This window comes from Stegodyphus dumicola, chromosome 5 (assembly GCF_044657685.1).
Source record: "Stegodyphus dumicola isolate Sdum_Otavi_A_Nest chromosome 5, ASM4465768v1".
Classification (NCBI taxonomy): Eukaryota; Metazoa; Arthropoda; class Arachnida; order Araneae; family Eresidae; genus Stegodyphus; species Stegodyphus dumicola.
The window spans coordinates 209,269,763-209,289,232 of NC_140772.1; the positions used below are offsets into that span (position 1 = coordinate 209,269,763).

The 19,470-nt window shown below is 31.6% G+C and overlaps 1 protein-coding gene across 4 annotated transcripts in view; it reads left to right on the forward strand.

Annotated features, from left to right (window-relative positions):
- The window catches only part of hd (humpty dumpty), a 73,478-nt gene extending 54,703 nt beyond the window's left edge, over positions 1-18,775 (forward strand). For all 4 annotated transcript variants that reach the window (XM_085817604.1, XM_085817607.1, XM_085817605.1 and 1 more), the window contains 4 exons: positions 7,796-7,898; positions 13,741-13,848; positions 14,128-14,323; positions 17,497-18,775. In XM_085817604.1, coding sequence (XP_085673730.1) covers positions 7,796-7,898; positions 13,741-13,848; positions 14,128-14,323; positions 17,497-17,826 — 737 coding nt within the window. In that variant the 3' untranslated portion in view covers positions 17,827-18,775. The remainder of the gene's footprint in view (positions 1-7,795; positions 7,899-13,740; positions 13,849-14,127; positions 14,324-17,496) is intronic.
- The last annotated feature ends 695 nt before the right edge of the window (positions 18,776-19,470 follow it).

Genomic DNA, 19,470 nt, shown 5'->3' on the forward strand with positions numbered 1-19,470 from the left:
TCTGTTCATCATTTACTGAACATTTTTCTAGAATGACATTTGAAAGCTTTCATCGTACCCTAAAATTAAAGGTTGAATTTTAGAAGTTGTATTTGCAGGAAGAGACATTAATTATTTTTCAGAAAGAGATCAATGGTGTGTGATGCACAGTTATCTAATCAGTAAAGCTAATACAAAGTCTTTAATCTGGAATGATCTATAATCCGGACCTTAAGGCTACAAACTTTCTGTGCATGCATAAACACATAATGTGTTTACGCATGCGCATTTAATTTATAATGGACGGTATAAGCTAGGCTAAAATTATCTAATTATCTATTTCAATTAATGTTGCAGATTGCATTGTTCCTTAATCTTCTAATTGGGTCCGCCTTATTATTTTTTGCAGACTGTTAGAGCAATTTTGTAAAAAGTACGCTTTAATTTTCGATTATGTAAAAAAAAAAAAAAAAGAGTTTCGGTTTCTGGAACTACCAAAGGATCTACAAAGCGAAAGCATGTTTCGATGTCCATCAAATAAAAGGTGGAATTGCTGCAAAAAATTGATTAAGGTATATCCTTTGTTTCTCTAACCATTCCAAAATCTGTTTATTAATTTCACACTGCTCTGCGGGGGGGATGTCGCGGTATGCAATGAACTGGAAGTTGATCTGTCAGCACTATCCTCATCTTCAGGGCAGATGTTTTTATTTTATTCGGCGTATAATTCCTTACTAAATGTAGTATTTCATCTTGATGTACTCCGTCTTTGATAAGATTTAAATCAAATTCCTCGTCATTATAAATATCACGAATGCACATCAAATAGTTTTCTAGATGCAATTTTCAAATTTCGACTAGGCATAATGTATGCTTTACGCATGCGCGCGTTGAAAGAAATGTTTAATAAAGTAAACAAATAAATATTGAGGTTTTTTTTAATACCCTTTAGATTATAATTGCTCTTTATTTCATAAATTACTGTTTCATATTTTTAATTTTATAATTTCTGCGTGCCATCTTGCCAGATTTAAATTGATGATCTATAATCCGGAAAAAACCCTAATCCGGAATCACTGAAGTCCCGATGAGTCCGCATTTTTGTACTGTATTTCATTTTTCAGTTCGCTGTTCCACTTCAAAGAAAATCAGTAAAAGTACTAATTGTGAACCGTGAGTTCTTGTTGCTGCTTTTGTCAATAACTAGGGCTGTCTTTATATTTGTTGGATTCATATTGCACGTTGTAACTTATTCCGTCAGTTTCTTAAGTTAACTGATATTTCAGTTTTAAATGTTAATGTGTGCTCTGTAATGCAGTTCAGTTTCATCTGCATTATAAATTTTGTGTGACTTGTATTCATTTAGTATACCAAGTAAAACGTCTTGTATCCACGTAATTTTTTTATCAAAATAGATTCGAAAATTGCATAATTTTTTATTACATATTTCAAATCTACATATATTTTAGAGTGAAAATACACAAAAAATTTTTGTAAGAGTTTTTTTTTTTTCCCCAGTATAGAATTAGCTCATAAAAAAAGGTTGTTGGAAAGTTTAAACTGAAGAATAATCATATAAAAGAAAAATTTTTGAAAATTAAGCTTGGTTAAATTATGATTTATTTTATAAAATATAATGGTAAAACGTATATACAGTAGAAGTCCAGAAATCCACAAAGCTTGGGACCAGAGGTCGTGTGGATTTTAGGATTTTGCGGATTTCAGGACAGAAAGGATAAATCATAATTTTCAGACTAAAAGCGCAAAATAAGGTGTATTAGATATGTTTAATTAAAATATCATATAACTTATTATATGCATTAAATTATTATTATTACATATATAAATTGATTATATTATTCATTGTATTATATGTACACAGCATCAAGGTTTGCTGATTTCACCTCATGCAAAGATTTCCTTTTTCGGATTCCGGTGTTAGAATCACTGTTGCTGTAAAATTTCAACAGCTTGTACGCAATCGTGTCACAATTCCATATGATTTTGCTCTAAACCGAGGAGTAGCACCTGCCTCCATCTTTTGCAGAATTTGCACTTTTTGCATTACTGTCAACGTGTTTACGTTTTTGGTTAATCTTATTATGGTAACTTGGCGATTTTTTGGCGAAAATTTGGCAACCAACTCTCCTACAGCAACCCTCTATTTTTTTTTCCCCGAAGCCATTTTGTCTTCACGAAGTAAAGACATGTTTCTTTTCTTTTTATCTACTGAACACTTCTTCCAACAATCTGGTAGCCGAATTACACTTATGCTAGAAATTTTATCAAACAAAACTGCTTAATCATGACAAATATTCACTGCAAAATTGGGAAAAAGTGCACAATACCATACTCCTTACGCGTTTTTCAAAATAACACATACACATAAACCATGTACACGCCGACTTATTTTTACTTAAAAAAACATCCGAGAATTGCACAAAAATGACATTGCGCACACTCTTCACTATATCCATGTACACTGCTTTTTTCTCATAAATTAGAAAAATTTCACGAAAATACATGACAATTTTCTCAATCTTTAAATCCGGTAAAAAGAACATATATATGAAATTACCTGATCGCGAAGTATTTACCCTTTCCAAATATGAACATTTCCACATATAAAATAAATAAAATATCCAAAAACTTTTACCTCTAAATCATCTATTACATTATACACGTCACCAATGAATTCATACCGCAAGCATTACGAATACTTAGTATCAAATATTTAAATTATTTCCATGCACGTTTATTTCAACTTAAACGTATACCAAATTCCTACAAACATAAAATTCACAAAATAACTATCATTTAATTAAAATATCACTAAACCATGTACACGTCGACTTATTTTTACTTAAAAAAACATCCCAGAATTGCACAAAAATGGCATTGCGCACACTCTTCACTATATCCATGTACACTGCTTTTTTCTCATAAATTAGAAAAATTTCACGAAAATACATGACAATTTTCTCAATCTTTAAACCCGGTAAAAAGAACATATATGAAATTACCTGATCGCGAAAAAGTATTTACCCTTTCCAAATATGAACATTTCCACATATAAAATAAATAAAATATCCAAAAACTTTTACCTCTAAATCATCTATTATATTATAAACGTCACCAACGAATTCCTACCGCAATCATTACAAATACGTAGTGTCAGATATTTAAATTATTTCCATGCACGTTTACTTCAACTAAAACGTATACCAAATTCCTACAAACATAAAATTCACAAAATAACTATCATTTCATTAAAATATAATTAAATTCAAAAACACTACTTAAAATATAAATGAGCACATACATTAAATTAATAAAAATTAGCTTACAATCCTAATTACTTTAAACTAAATCATTGCTAATAACAATTTTCCCAATAATACCAAATTCCTTTCCACCTTACATTTAGAACAATGCATAAAAATACTATCCTCAAATAATTAAAAATACTAACTTACCTAATCTTCTTCAGAATCTTGATTACGTGTCCGATAAACTTTTCTTCTATCTTTATGTCTATCTCGCTAAACCTTAAACAAACATTTATTACTACCCTTTTCAATACCACTAAATACCCATTTCGAATTCACTTTAGTTACGGCCATGGGATCCAAGAATTAACCAAGACTGTTTCACACAACACAGAATAAAGCCAAATAAAAAATTTCCAGATTTTTTCCCGATTTCCCCCCTTTTCCGATTAAAGAACCGTTATTCGTCCATTAATATCACATGACATATCCCATGATCTCTCATTTCCCTCACACAAAATAATGCGTAATCGGAACTGAGTACTGCTCACATTATTACCAAAGTCCCAGGTAGTAACCTTTATCGCCTCCAAAATGTCGCCAAACTACCAGTTACCATATTGTAAAGATCAACCATGTTTTTCAACATTGCAAGTAGTAAAATCATGAGTGTGTTTCTTATCTGTCATTGTATTAAAAAGGGCTGAAATTTAAAATATTCTTAATTCTTCTTAATATCCACAAAATATCCGGATAAAAAAGAAAGGCAGCACTAAATAATCTCGTGAAATAACAAAGCTCAGAAAATACAACAACGTGAATTGTGAACTTGAAAGAAGAGTTGAGTGAATCGTCTGCCTTTTTACCTCGATGCAGATTAGGGGGGGGAATTTTACCATGATGGCAATAATTTTATATTTCTGTCATGACTCATTATTATTCGGTAATTATGACGTCATTATTCAGTAAGTATTTTTTCTTCGATATTTCAGTGTTGTGTGATATAATCAGTGTTGTGGTTTCCGGAACCTATAAACTGAATGTTTATATTTTGAAAATCGATGCGGATTTCAGGTATTTGGCTGTACTAATGAAAATATGCAAAATATTTAGGAAACATTTATTAGAAATGAAATGTAATATGATAAACTTCGAAACAAGGCTCAAGGCATCCTATCTCGCCATCTTTGCACCAAATACACGTTTCTTTGAGAATTTTTTTGCCAGTTTTTCTTTTTTTAGAAACAAACAGCACAGTGTCTACAAGTTTCTTTCTTGATGGGGGATATATATCTAGCAAAATGTTGAGCAGTTAGTCTCATGTGATTGAGAGTTTAACTACAGACATCTTTGAGCTTCAAAAAGAGCGTGCAAAAGGGTGCAAAATGTGTTTGTATATTTCGTAAAAAATATGGACTTCTAATGCCATTTGTTAACCCAGATATGAATAAATATTTAAACATCACAGAAAAGCCAAAATGAAATCATGAACGGGAAAAAAACGGGTTGCACAGTTAAATAAACGAAAAATATGCATCCCTGTGGAAGTCGCGAGTTGCACAAATTTTGCTACTTCTTTGTTGCCCGTGGAAAATCGCGGGATACGTAGCAAGAGGGTTAAACAACTTAATAGACCCTATCATTAAAGCTATATGTTTGTCTCTTCCTTGCATCTCCTATTTGAAGTAACTGAATTTCTCAAATATGCCTGATGAGAAAACCTAAATCCACCGTCTGTTAACTCAGCAAAATTTTGTTTTTTTGTATTGACATAATTTTTTTATTTCTGAAATTAAATTTATGAATCTTGCCTTTACAGAGCCAGAGTACTTTAGTATACGAAATGGGATCAGAATCTTCTGAATTTTCTAACTGTCGTAAAGGGTTGGCTCAGAAAAAAATGTATTATTCTTGTAACTAGTATTTTCATGCCATCTGCAAAGGGCAATATATTACTGCTCAAATCTTTCTGATAAATGATACAGTATTATGACATAAGTTTGTTAAGGGTTTATCTTTCTTGCAGAGGACAATAAACCTGTTAATATTTGTTGGCTGGCCCATTGGCTGTGTGGGCTGGTGTCCCATTGGTGGTTATTGTTATCGCTAACAGCTTGTGCAGAGGCATTTATCGACTTTGCATATGCTGTAGATATCATCACCTCTTGTTCGTCATTGCATAGGTAATATTTTCAGTGCATTTGCTTTTAAAGGACTGAATACTATTTTCACCATAACTGGTAACTGCACAGTGTCTGATTTATCCATAGACTCGCCAAATTGTAGTGAGAACCAGTCATGTATTTTTCAGTCAGTCTTTAACTGTGTTTGCATGTCTTTTGAAATGGCATGTGATCTTCTTGTGACGCTGTTATCTGACAACTGCAAGACTTGCATTACTGAAATTATCTCACATTTATTAGAAAATCCCTCAAGTAAGCAATTGGCAGCAGTTAAAAATGGTTTTTGTCAATTCACCATCCTGGAAAAGCCTTTTTTTTAGTCCAAAGGAGCTTTGTCCCTGAAGGACTATTGTTTTTGTTTTACAATTTTGTGTTGGTTCACTATAAATGTCTGTTTCACTTTTCAAACTGTTGCCACCAAATGTTAGAGTCCTGCATTATACTTGAAGAAATTAAATAATGAAAAATCTACATAAATGTATGTATATTTCTCACATTGTGATAAAACAGCAGTACATAGAGCCATCGAATTTTGAATGATGTAATCCTCCTACGAATATGGGCATGTGGAAGACCAAATTTGAAATTTAGAATTTGTTTTATTATCAATTTCCTATTTGTGAAACTTTAACGAATCTTTTATTAACAAAATCAAGGATTTCAAAACGAGCAATGGCAGTGTTGTACAGAAAAAACATTTTTATCTCTGGCGCGTGAGTCTCTGTATTGGAAATTCTAGAGATATGCTCATTTTAAAGCTATTTTGCGATATTGATGTTGAACTGAATTTAATGGTTCAAATGCGATGAACGTGATATTTAATAAATAAATGTAATACACGAAATGTTTAAAAAATGCCTGTTTGGATGTAATTTAAAATCTGAAACCGTTCAGTTTTCTCCTTCTTCCTCCCACCCCACCCCCGAGCGTATGAGAAATTTTGAAAGAAGCAATAATGCATTTTTACGTTTTATTTACCGCAGGCTTGGTGAAAACTGATTTTGGGGTAAACAAATTTGATTTTGACTGATTTATTGTTTTTCTTTCCTCGGATTTAAATGAATAGATCATATTAAAAGTGGCATGAATCGTCTGAAAGTGATGTTCAACATTGTTTCTTTGGCACCGAAATGCAACTACTGCACAACCAGTAAACAAATTTATCTTTTAAATGGATGAAATGATTCAATTCTTGTCACTTGATATTAAAATTACAGCTTCTTGAATCACTCATTTAGGAATTAAAATAACAATATGTATAGAAACAAAAGTAGAAGATATCACCATTAATAAAGTGAGAAACATGTAAACTGGAATCATGAGCATATAATTAGCAAAAAATATAACATGGCATTTTAGGGAAATACCAATTTAATGGAGATTCAACTTTATAGATGGCACCACAGTATTAGAACAAATAGTTTTGCTCTGCGTATAGTGCCATCTGTGAACAGTGGCATATAGTACAGTAGTACAAGGAGGCATTAAACATATTTTTAATATGTGAATAATTGAAATGTTTAACAAATAACCTGGGACAAAATGACAAACTGGCCAGGAACATACCTTCAGACTGAGACAATACCAATCAGACCCAGGACTTCTTTTGAGTCCATATAAAATTATAGATAAGCTTTTAAACAAATATGCTTATATTTCTCTATTTAATTACTTCTATAAAAAAGCTATGTAACATTTTATTCAAAACTTGTCATTTTTTTATCATAGCTGCACAGAAGTGGACATACGTAACACTGTCAACAGATGCATTAGTGCCAAAGGGCATAGGGTTGGAGACTCCTGCCTTAAAAGATAGGATACAGAAGTTTTACTTCCACCTCTTATCAGCTGGTATTAAAAAAGGAATCCTTACTCATTTACAATGCCTGTAGAGGAGTGTTTGCTAAGCTAAGGAACTTATGTTCACCTGAAAATGTGGACAAAAGAACACTGAAAATAGTGTTTCACATGTACAGAAACCAAGGAGTAGGAAACTTTTGATCAAACCTGTTTTGTTGAAGTATTACGTACCTGAATGTTAAAGCCGTGTGCCACAACGCATATAATGAACAAACTATGGAAAGCTTTAAAAGGTACAAGTTGGATATTCTAGCACTGAAGAATGAGTCTTTTGATTATTGAATTTAATTAAATCGTGCTTTTTCTATTGGTTAGTATGTATTTATTGTAGTTCTTGGAAATTTAAATGTAATAAGTGGCTAAGTTTAATAAGCAGTGGGGTACAGTATAGATTTTCAGAAATATAATAACTGTCGTTTTGTGTTAATTCCAAGTCATATCCACTGTATACATATTACTGCATTTTTCTCATTTTCAATTTCATTGCCAATTATTTGATTATAGGCATTGCATTTACTATGCCTCTTTGTCAAAAAAGTGACGATTCTGGTGAGTTAACAGATGAAAATCTTGATTCTTCTCATCCTGAAGAAAATGGAGAAAACAAGTGAGAATACTTTATAATCATTTTGTAATTTTAAATGTAGGAAGTCATCTACTGATTTTTCTGAAATGCATTTAGGAGCTTAAAGGGTTAATTAACTTATTTATTTTTAACTTGCATAACAAATTGTATTAATTTGAAATCATGATTTTAATTCAGATTTCCTTAAGTTTTTAAGCTTATTAAGTTTCATTTTATATCTTGATTTGCTGCTTAATTGTATTAATATCAGTTTTTAGTGTTTATTGCAAAACATTAGTGTTTGAAATATGCTTTAGCAATTTTAATTGCATTGTAACAAAAATATAACACTTTATTTGTAATTTGCTTGCCCTTCTTAAATTTTTTTCTTAATTGTCATTTTAATTTTGATTAAATATTTCATGTTATTTAATAAATCTTTATTTTACTAAAATTTAAAACTGTGTCACTATAAAATTTTGATTTTATGAACCTTTCTCCTAAAACTCTTACAAAATTATGTGAATTGATTTTTCAATGTATGTTTGCTGCGTGTAAAAGATTTTTGAACTGGGAATGAGTTATCCGTGTCAAGCAATATCTTCATTTACTGATGTGTGAGGTGTATTTCTTAATCAAATTTTGATAAGCATGGAAATGGAAACCTCATTTATGCAAAAGTTAAATGCATATTATATAATACTGTTTGTTTCAGCAGCTCTTTAATTATCCTTTTCCCATTTGTATATAGTTCTTATAAAGGTGTTTAATTGAATTGACATTCCAACCAAATGCAAGATTCACACAAATTAAATGCAAATATCTACAAGCAGATGATTACAATGCAGCTGAAATTCATCATGTATTGTGTAATAGCAATGCAAAAAATATGAATGGGTAATAATGCTATGCATAAATGTTACCACAAGTTTTAAGAAAAATTAACAGATGCTCAGGATGAAAAAAATGATGGGAATAGTAACATGTAGTATCTGATAAATACCCTTTAATTATGGAGTGACTACCTTTCACTGATTTACTTTTCTATGGTAAAGTTATATGACACCTTAACGATGTATTTTGACTTTTTTTTTTAATTTGAAAGGTGAGGTCATGTAGAATTCACAGTAGAAAGTAATAAAATTGTTCTCTTTATTTTTTTCTCTCTTCATGCCTTATAGAACTTAATTACAAAATGGTCCCCATACATGCACTAGCAATAAAATGTGTTACCTTCCTTTCCCAAAAATAGTACAGTTGTAGAATAGTTTGAGTTTCTTTTTTCATTTTTATCATCTTTTAAATCCATAAGTCTGTACATTAAAATTTAAACCATGATAAATAGAAATAAATGGTCTTCATTTACTAGAGGATAATATTTCCAGTTCATGGTTTGAGTTTGAATGTACTTAAAGATATATCCTGAGTTTAGGCTTCAGTTCGGTTATACTTAAGAAGGCAACTGTTGAAATGACAGGTATAGTACATTTCGGAGTGTAACTTTCTTTCCTTAATTACTTTAAATAAACATATATAGTACTTGAAAAACATAGTTATTCATATTTTGTTTTACTTCATAATAAATAAATATATTATTATATTGAAATAGAGGTAAACATAAAGATCCCCCCCCCCGTCATATTTTAAACAGGTTCAACGTGACACTCGTACACTGTATGATGCCACACCTTTGCTAATATGACAGGCACATATGTACGAGGGCCATCCAGGAAGTAGATTACGTTTCCGTCTGTGTCCGCTAGGGGCGGGGCTAGCGCGGCCGTCTTGGGGTCAGAGCGTTGCGCAGCTCAGTCTGCATCTAGCCGTGCTAGTGAGAGGTTCGTGCTGTGCTCCGTTCAGATACTGTGATGGTTGGTTTGAAATGTCTGTGTTAATTGAAAATCCCGCGAGCTGCGAGGTGCGCTCAGTAATAAGGTTTCTGACTGCAAAAAACTGTAAACCGATAGAAATCTATCGGCAGCTTCGTGAAGTGTATGGGGACAACATTATCACTGAAGGTGGAGTGCGTCAGTGGGTCATAAGATTTCAAAATGGCCGAACCAATGTTCACGACGAAGATCGAAGTGGGAGACCCAGCATAGTGACCGCCGAACTTCTCGAAAAAGTCGATGCTAAAGTCCGTGAAAATCGAAATTTCACAATAACGGAACTTTCTTTGAGTTTTCTACAAATTTCGCGAAGTTTGTTGCACGAAATCATCAGCGAAAAGCTTGGTTACCACAAGTTTTGTGCAAGATGGATTCCAAAAATCTTGACAGAGGACCACAAAAATCAGCGAATGGCTGCAGCGTTGAACTTTTTGGACGCTTACCATAAGGATGGCGACTCTTTACTCGATCGCATCGTTACTGGTGACGAAACATGGGTGAAACATGTGAACTGTGAAACGAAATTGCAATCAATGCAGTGGGGGCACACAAGTTCTCCCCAAAAACCCAAGAAATGCATGCAAACAATGTCGGCAAGGAAGATGATGGCGACTGTTTTTTGGGACAGAAAAGGTGTAATTTTGGTGGACTTCCTGGAAAGAGGCACTACAATAAACTCTCAAAGGTATTGCCAAACTCTCCAAAAACTCAGAAGAGCAATTCAAAACAAGCGCAGAGGAATGTTGAGCTCTAAGATCTTGTTGATTCACGACAACGCCCGGCCCCACACGGCAAATGTCACTCGTAAAGTTCTTGAATCTTTTAAGTGGGTGTTGTTTCCTCATCCGCCGTACAGTCCCGACCTGGCACCGAGCGACTTCCACCTATTCCCAGCAATGAAGAAGTGGCTGGCTATGCAGCGTTTTGATGACGACGCACAGCTGCAAGAAGAGGTAACGAAGTGGTTGAAGGCGCAGGCGGCCGAATTTTTCGACGAAGGAATTTCCAAGCTCGTACATCGCTACGATAAATGCCTTAATTTGTATGGTGACTATGTAGAAAAGTAGTATTTGAGTGTGGCTTTCATCTGTATATAATAAAATTTGTTTCCTATACTTTGTTTATTTTTTTATTCCAAAACGTAATCTACTTTCTGGATAGCCCTCGTAATAATGCAGTATCACTTCCATGCATGACAATGCATGAGAGGGAATAAAAACATCAATCTTGTAATATCCAGACACAGTCGTCGAGATTATCAGGGGAGTAGAGTGCAGAAACTGTATCCTTGGGTAATCCTCAGAGGAACAATTTATGAGAGGTTAGTTCTAGAGACTGAGGTTGCCACTATTTTAGAGTATCATCACCTTGCAAATTTTCATTGAGATATTTTTTGAAGTCTGTTGTAGTCAGCTGATAATTGACTTAAAAGAGGTAATCAGTACTCTCTTCATTCAGCTATGGTATCATCCATTCCAAAGATTGGGGGCCATTTATCCATTTATTTGAATTCCCCAATAACCATGACACACAGAAATTTCTACTAAAATCTTTCAGCTTACATGCTTAGTTTCATTGCACATGTCATTGAAATTCTACTTCAGCATATCAATGCAGGGAATTGTGCTTCAGACACTAAGAACTTCTATCTAACTCACTAAGAAATGAAAGCAATTATTCAGATTCCATCAAATGAAAATCCAAAATCCACCAGCAGCTGAGCGGTAAAGTTGCTAAATACTGGTAGTTTGGTACGAGGTTTGAATCCCGCAAATGGGCTGGCTGCATGGCCGTTTTCATTGTTTTCCTCATGTGTAACACACATATATGAGCCGCTTTCCCTTAGAAAGTTCTCCATGAAGGCATCCTTTCCCATAGGCAGTCAGATAGCTCTTTGAGGGCTTTGCCATGATCAAATAAACCAAACCAATCCTCAAATGAAAAGTACTGTTATACTGTCACATTTTAAAAGTTAAACACTTGAAAAAAGGGGGGAGAGAGAAAGAGCTTTTATAAAATAAACTTTTATTTAAAACTCATAAAATAATTAATGAACTCAAAGTAGAAAAATAATTTATTGCATAATTTAATAGGAATAATAAATTAAAAAATTATCTTTACTGAATTATCTACAATTTTATATCATGAATTATTGACGTGTAGGCACTTAAGTACTTAAACCTCATAAAGAATTACATTGTCAAAGGTTATAGGTCATTAACATTATGAATTTATCAAGAGCACCCCACACCTTTTTTATTCGTTATAATGAGGAAAAGTAATCCGTATTAGTTTTTTCCCAAAAAAATTCTGCAATCGTTAAGTGTTTCTTGTACATGTTTTATAACTAACGGGGAGTTTAAGTCCCTTTGATATACACGTAAGAATTTACCTTTCCAGACAGTTAGAATGTTACTTTATCATTAATGCTGTACTAGTTAGCAAAATTGTGAACTTATCATTAATGCTGCACTAGTCAGAGAAATTGTGAACCCCCTTGCACTTTATTTCAGAAATTAAGATGCACACCTTGTCATGCTCATACAGTTAGAGCCTGTGGGGTTTATATTTTAGTCTTTTAATAAAAAGTTTTTGATACTGTAGATAGCAAGATGCCAAACTCTAAATTGTGTGTAGTTGACTTAAAGGGGCTGTAACTTTAACTGATATCCCATTTGAGGAGCTGTACACAGGCAGGTTTCATCCTGAAATTTCTTATACCATTTCTTGATATGATAGAAAACAGACATTTCTTTCTGAAATTCTGGTCCATCAAAACAAGAAAAATATTTGTATGAGGTCTACCGCAAAGTTCTGTCCAATAATCTTATTTTAAGTTTCAACACACTTGGAGGTTCATTTTAGAAATGTATGGCTGTCTTTCTTTATCACTGCATTTATAAATATCTACTCTTTTAAATTAACTGAAACAAAAGTGTCTGATTTCATTATTGAGATGTCATCATGTAAACATGGTTACCCATAAAGTTCGTTTACAACACTATATTTTGTACATGTTCCATCAATGAAGAAATGCTACAGAAGTATGTCAAAATGTATATGGACAGTGTTTTGGTGGGGATGCAGTTTTGGATAGAACATGCAGAAGGTGGTTCAAAATATTTGAAGCAGACGACTTCGACCTTAATGACAAGGTCACACTCTGGACGGCCATCTTTGATCAATGATAATATTGTCAAGACCATGGTGAAGCAAGATTTTTTTCTGATAACATTGGAGATTGTGGAAAAGTTTAATTCAGCTCAGTAAACCATTTTGGAGCCTATTCAGAAACTAGTTGTGGTATTTAAATATTCCAGATGGATGCCTCATGAGTTCAGTGAGAAAATCTTGCGCGATCGAGTTGTGATATGTGCACTTAAATTGCTTTATTTGTATTTAATAAATGAAGCACGTGTAATGATTTAAAGGTTATGCGACTAAATATGATATACACTTTGTATATTTATACATCTATATGTTATAGAAAACAAATCATAGCATTATTTAGCAAAAGAGAAAAAAAGCAGTTGTTATGGGTGTAAAACAAATCATTTGCCACAACATTTTGCTATTTTTTTAGAGGTTTCTATAAATGGGAAAGTCCCAATTAATATATTGGGGCAGAAAACTCAGTGACTTGGATTTAGGAAAACATACCACAGTTGTGGACCTTCTGCATAGAACCAATTTATACTTGCTGTATAAATGCAAGAATTATTCAAAACACCATTACTACCAACTCACTGCACCACCAGGTGTTAAACATGAGGCAAAATTTCATGTTTGAAGCTATAACCATTTAACTTAGATCCAATGAAAGGAGGACCATACTATGCTTGAAAATAAATTGAGTAGGTTGAATTATGTCAATTATTAAAGTTCCTATTTAATTTTCAACATATTTATTATTTTATAAATTATACATTTTTGTTTATTTTTTTATTTAGTATATTTAAATGTAAAAATATTTTATAAAAAAACTATGTTTTTAGAGCAACAGAAGAATCTGATGATGATATTGAAGATGATGAACCAGAAACATGGTTGGAAAAGTTGGGTCTTAGTCAAGACGATTTTCCATCTCTCAATAAAAAGAAACGGTATCCTTTTTGCTCTCTGAAATAATATGGTTTAATTGTCATAATTTACTGTTAACGAAGATAAATTAATATTATTTATAACATGTTGTCTTTTGCATGATGTGCAGTAATTATTTAAGCACATCAGTTTTGTGCTTTTTGTTTTTATTCTGAGGTTTATTTTTATATGTTTTAGAAGTATATCCTTTTAATAATTAAATAAGTATTTTTCTGTTAAAATCTTATAGTTAAAAATATATTTAAAACCATATCATGTTATTAGCTTTAATTACTTTTCAGTCGTAGTGAGATGGCATATAAAATTGACCACAAGCCTGAATCATTAGTGTATGTAGAGGATTCAGAAACTCAAGCTCTTGTAAATTTTCTTTTGAATTCTCAATTGTGCACATCAAAAATTGGACCAATGGCTGGCATTCCACCAACGTTGTTGGCTCCAACTGCTTTTCTTGGTGGAACTCTTCAGTCTCTCAAGGTAGGTTTATAAAATGAAAGGATTTTTGGAAATTATAAAGCAAAAATAATGCATTGAATATACTATCCATATCAGTAGAAATAACCTATGCGTTATGCATCCCCATTTTCCAAAAGTGTGAAGATAGAAAACACACTGGAAAGCTTGATGGTGGTGCGTTAAACTGTATTATTAAATCTAACTAAATTACAGGTACAGAGTGTAAGGTATAGGGGAAAGAAAGCAAAAGTCACATATTGATATCTTATTTATAACCATGAGATTACTGCATTTACATTTTCTGTTTGCTAGTCCTAAATTTTTTCTGTCCTCTTGTTTTTCTCTCCTCCCTTTTCTTTTAATTATTATTATTATTATTTATTTTCATTCAGTAATATCTTCCAAAACTGTTCGGAATCTGCATAACTTTGGAAAAGTTTAAATAAGTATTGAAAAGTTATATTTTCTTCATTTGCATAAACCAAAAGCTAAATAGTATTTTTGATTGTTGCTTTTATGCAAGAAAGTGAAATCTTCATCAAATTTCTTTTAACAAGGGTTCTACTATACGTTTGTAAAGTGGGAAAAACCTGTAACAACCAGTCAAACCCAGATTTTTTTTTTAAATCTAAAATTGCATAAGTAGTAAATATCTGAAAACACATCTGATTAAGCTGTATAAGGAGATAAACATCTGTTTAATAATATAATTTTGTGCATTTGACTTTTTATTTATATTATCACTTTTTATCAAGATAAAAGAAGAAATGTTCGTGTTTATCTGACAGAAATGGATTTTTTCTCTCCTCTACTGAATAAGTTTTTAATACATTATTTAATTATTTATACTGATAATAGTGGAATAACCTAATTTTATCCTTTCTTGTCATGAAACTGATTTTAATTCTGATTTTATATTTATTTTTATTGGTACTAGTTTTGTTTTGATATTAAATGTAAATACATGTATGGTCTGGCTAATTAGTAAATAATGGATTTTAACTCATTAAGCTAACTAATTGTATTTTATTTTATTTACATATTTGTGGAACACATTGCATCATCTACACACACTCTGCTTCACAAGCAGAGGCAAAATAAACATTCTCTTCTTTTGCAGTAGTGATGACAGTGCCATCTCACTCCGAAGGGATTTTTTACCACTTCCCCAAATTGAAATTCCAAAATTTCAAGAAACTGTACAAAAACATTCATTCTCAAACAAAATTAATATACTTGATTATGATGCATTTACTAACAACATAAATTACTATAGCATTGCAATTTGGAAACAATTTTTTCTTATACACATGCAAAAATTTAAGTTCACTTTTGTATAACAAGCAATGATAGACCTTCAAGAACATGTCCTAAAATTCATTTGCAAAGTGGTAGGTATTTAGGCTTAGCATACGTCCTGGTTTTTTAGTGTTACCCGAGGGGTTTGAGATTTTATGACTTTTTTATTTTAGACCTATATGTTCCATGTCATGTTTTTAAAATTCTCTTACCACCATGCATCTCTCATCTAGATAAACTTTTTTTAGGTTGGCTGTTCAGCCCTCATTGTACATAATTGCGTACGAACAACGTGTGATTCTCTACCCCTGGATATAGAAGTTATTGTTATAAAAATGTATAAATATTTTCACATATAAACAGTAAGAGTAACAAAACTTAGAGTTCTGTGAATTTGTGGAAACAGATTAAAAACATATGTCATAGCTGCACAAGATTCCATAGTTTGTTACGTGTAATAGATGGGATTCTTTCCATTTTTGATGGCCTAAAGTCATATTTCCTATCTTGTGACAAATGCCCAAAATTATTATTTTATTTTTTTAAAAAATCTAGAAAGTTAACTTTTTTGAAATTTTTATATGGTACTCTGCAGTTATTTAATAATGTAGTTCTGAAATTGGAAGCTAATTCTATCACAGTAACAGAAGCATCTCGACATATTCTGAACTAATTTGTCAGCTTCAGGAAAGCAAAACTCACAAATTTATACCACCTTCTGCCAAAGAATTGCTGTGCACTCTAAAAGAAAATAATGATGTTCGGGAACAAACATTCTTCTCAAACATAGACAATTTTTATAGAAATACTGTCATCCACTGAGAGATCAGCTAACTTCTGCCTAAATAAAGTTAGGTAAGAGTTTGAAAGAACATATCATTCTTTATTTAGTTAATTAATCAATGGATGCAAGTTACAAATGTGTGGAAAAACTTAAATAACTTGTTATAATTTTTCACTTTGCCTTGCCATTTTCGAAGTGCCACTGACCTTATTTTCGGCATGACTGTGGGACTCAGACCATTAAGTATTGTGCATTTGCAACATATTTTCATTCTGAAATAACTTACATGCTGAAATTGTAGTGCAACACCACTGTATGGTGTACTTAATGGTATTTTTCAATATGTAAATATAATTTATAGTTCAACTTTGCCAGTATTATGATATTATAGTTGTGCTGTATAGGACATGTAACAAATTACAAATAATGAAGGAACTGTGACTATAATTTCTTTTAGTTCATGTATGTGAGTTAAATTTTCACAACCCATGGTTTTAAAAATGCTGCACTAGAGCGTTCCTTTTCCCACTAATTGTTTATAATTATGAAATTTTAAAACGTGTTTTATTACTATGTTAAAAAAATAGGGTGTTTTTCTTCTCCTGTGAAGAATTTACAGACTGTATGTTTGCAGTGTTTATGAGAGGGTTAATAAAGAACTAGATGTAGTTAAGAAACATTATTCTAAATATTGTTTTATTACTTGCTGTATATATTTTCCCATGACATTTACTTTTAAAATTTATGCATTTCATGGATTTCTTAATTCATGCCTTAATATTTGCATATTAAAAATGCATCTACATTTTATCAAAAAACAAGTTTGATTGTTGAACGAATATGGACTGGTTTAAAATACAAATTAATTTTTTTATAATTGTTAATTTTTAGTATTGTTAGCACATGCCCTTAATTCCCAAAATATCCAGTGTTAGTGTAGTTTTATCATATTTCGTTTATTACGGTTTGACCCAAAATGAAGTCCTTTTATAGTTATTTCCAAATGTAGAAATTATGAACTATTATTAAAATTTGTTTAAGACATTTACGCTAATTTATGTTGTAAGAAACAATTATATTGCAAATGAAATGGTTTTTTTTTTTTTTCCAGATAAGTCATGGAAAGGTGAAAAATGAAGATAAAGAATTAGATTCTGTAGAAATAAATGGCCCATTACTTCCTAATACTATTCATTCTTTATGTTCTCTGTTTAATGCAACCCAAGAGGGAAACTTTTCAGCTGTTTTGACTACACATGCGCCCACTTCAGCATTTTCCATGGTCACTCCACAGTCTCCTATTTTACCTTGCATATTTGCAAAAAATAACTTGACTGATTGTGGGTTACCTGAAGCCTTTGTTCAACAAATGTGCTCAAATACTGAAGAACTGACAATTAGAAATATTACAGCAGACAACGGACTGTTCTCATGGAAATAAAAATCAAATATTAAATTTTTAAATGTTCACTGCATCTCTTATTTTGTTATTTGTACAAAATATTTCTTGCTATAGATTTGAAGGGAGGGAAAGAGTTTATATTTATAAATTTATTTTTATAATTTTGAGTTACAAATATTTTGAAGTGTTTTTTACGACAATGATTTCATTGCTGTGTGTGACTTGGGAAATAGCTTCCATGACTTTCTTGGGTTGGATTAAAATGAATTCTCTTTCTTGAACTGAATCATCCATATAGGTATGTGTATTTATTTTGTGTCATTTGAGGAAATTTTATTGCACTTAAATATCATAATAATTCAATAATCTCTAAGTTAATAAGATTTGAGAGACTATCGTTTTCCTAATAATAGTGTAAAATAATATCATGTGTAACTAAGGTTTTTTTTGGGGGGGGGTGTTCTATAATAAGGTATCAAATACATGTTTACAGCTAGATGAATGTAATGATACTTAGGAAAATGAAAGTTTGATGTTCATTCATAAGAAAATAATATGTAGCATATATGCTAGTAGACAATAGTTGAGAGTTAGTTCTTAGTAAATCAGATTCTTTTATAATAGAAGTGTTTATTATTTTAGTGATTTATTTCATTTATTTGATTTTCTTTTGATACCCCTTCTAATGCTATTGAAAATAAGAGTTATATACTAGAATTGGAAGGGGTGGAAAAATACTTTGCTCTCCATTGCTTAGATAATGAAATGATTTTGAAAAATAAGATTAAGATTGGACTCCACTAGATAATCATATTTGTTATCTAATTATTAATCTATTTTAATTAGCTATGTTTCAAAGCTGAATGTTATGAACTGCATTATTTATAATCTGTAAGAAGCTGTATTATATCTGAACTATTTAGTGCACTGAAAAACTGAAAATTTAAAAGTAAAAAAAAAAAAAAAACTAATAAATTGTGTTTTTTTATGTTCTGTTATGTCTTTTTAGCTTTCACTTTTATCATTTATTTTGTCATTTTAATGTAAATGAGTGTGTAATGCTTCTCACACTGGACGAATTTTTGTTGTTGTTACACCAGTTTTTATCACAGGATGATGTGGTAAATAGTGTCCCTTTTTCTCGACTTTCTCTACAATTTCAATAATTTCATCTCGAATCCACTCATTAAACACATCATCATATTCTCTTAAATATCCAGATCTTATAAGATTTTTGGTAGTTGACATTAACCATTTAGTGGCTAATTCTTTATTCATTCCTAATTCTGGACGTCCTTTTTTCCATGGCATACATACTTCATATCTTTTATCTTCGTTTCTTTTAATAGTTTTACGGGGAAAAAATACTGTTTCTTCATCGGTTACTTGCCTTGACTTTACTTCTGCAGGACATTTTATACCGATGACATCTAGGCTCCATAATTCCGTTATTTAAAGTTGAGTTTTTCAACATGAAAAGTGAATTGATAGGAAAAAATATATTTTGATATTATTTCGTCTTAACGCTACAGAGCACTTGTTTATTAAAAAAGTTTATTTAAAACAAAGCTGAGCATTAATTTAACTGAATAGTTGTTGGACATACTTAACATTATTTTATTATTAAACGTTAGCTGTACATTTATTTAAATGAATGGCTTGTTGGACCTGTTCATTGGATAG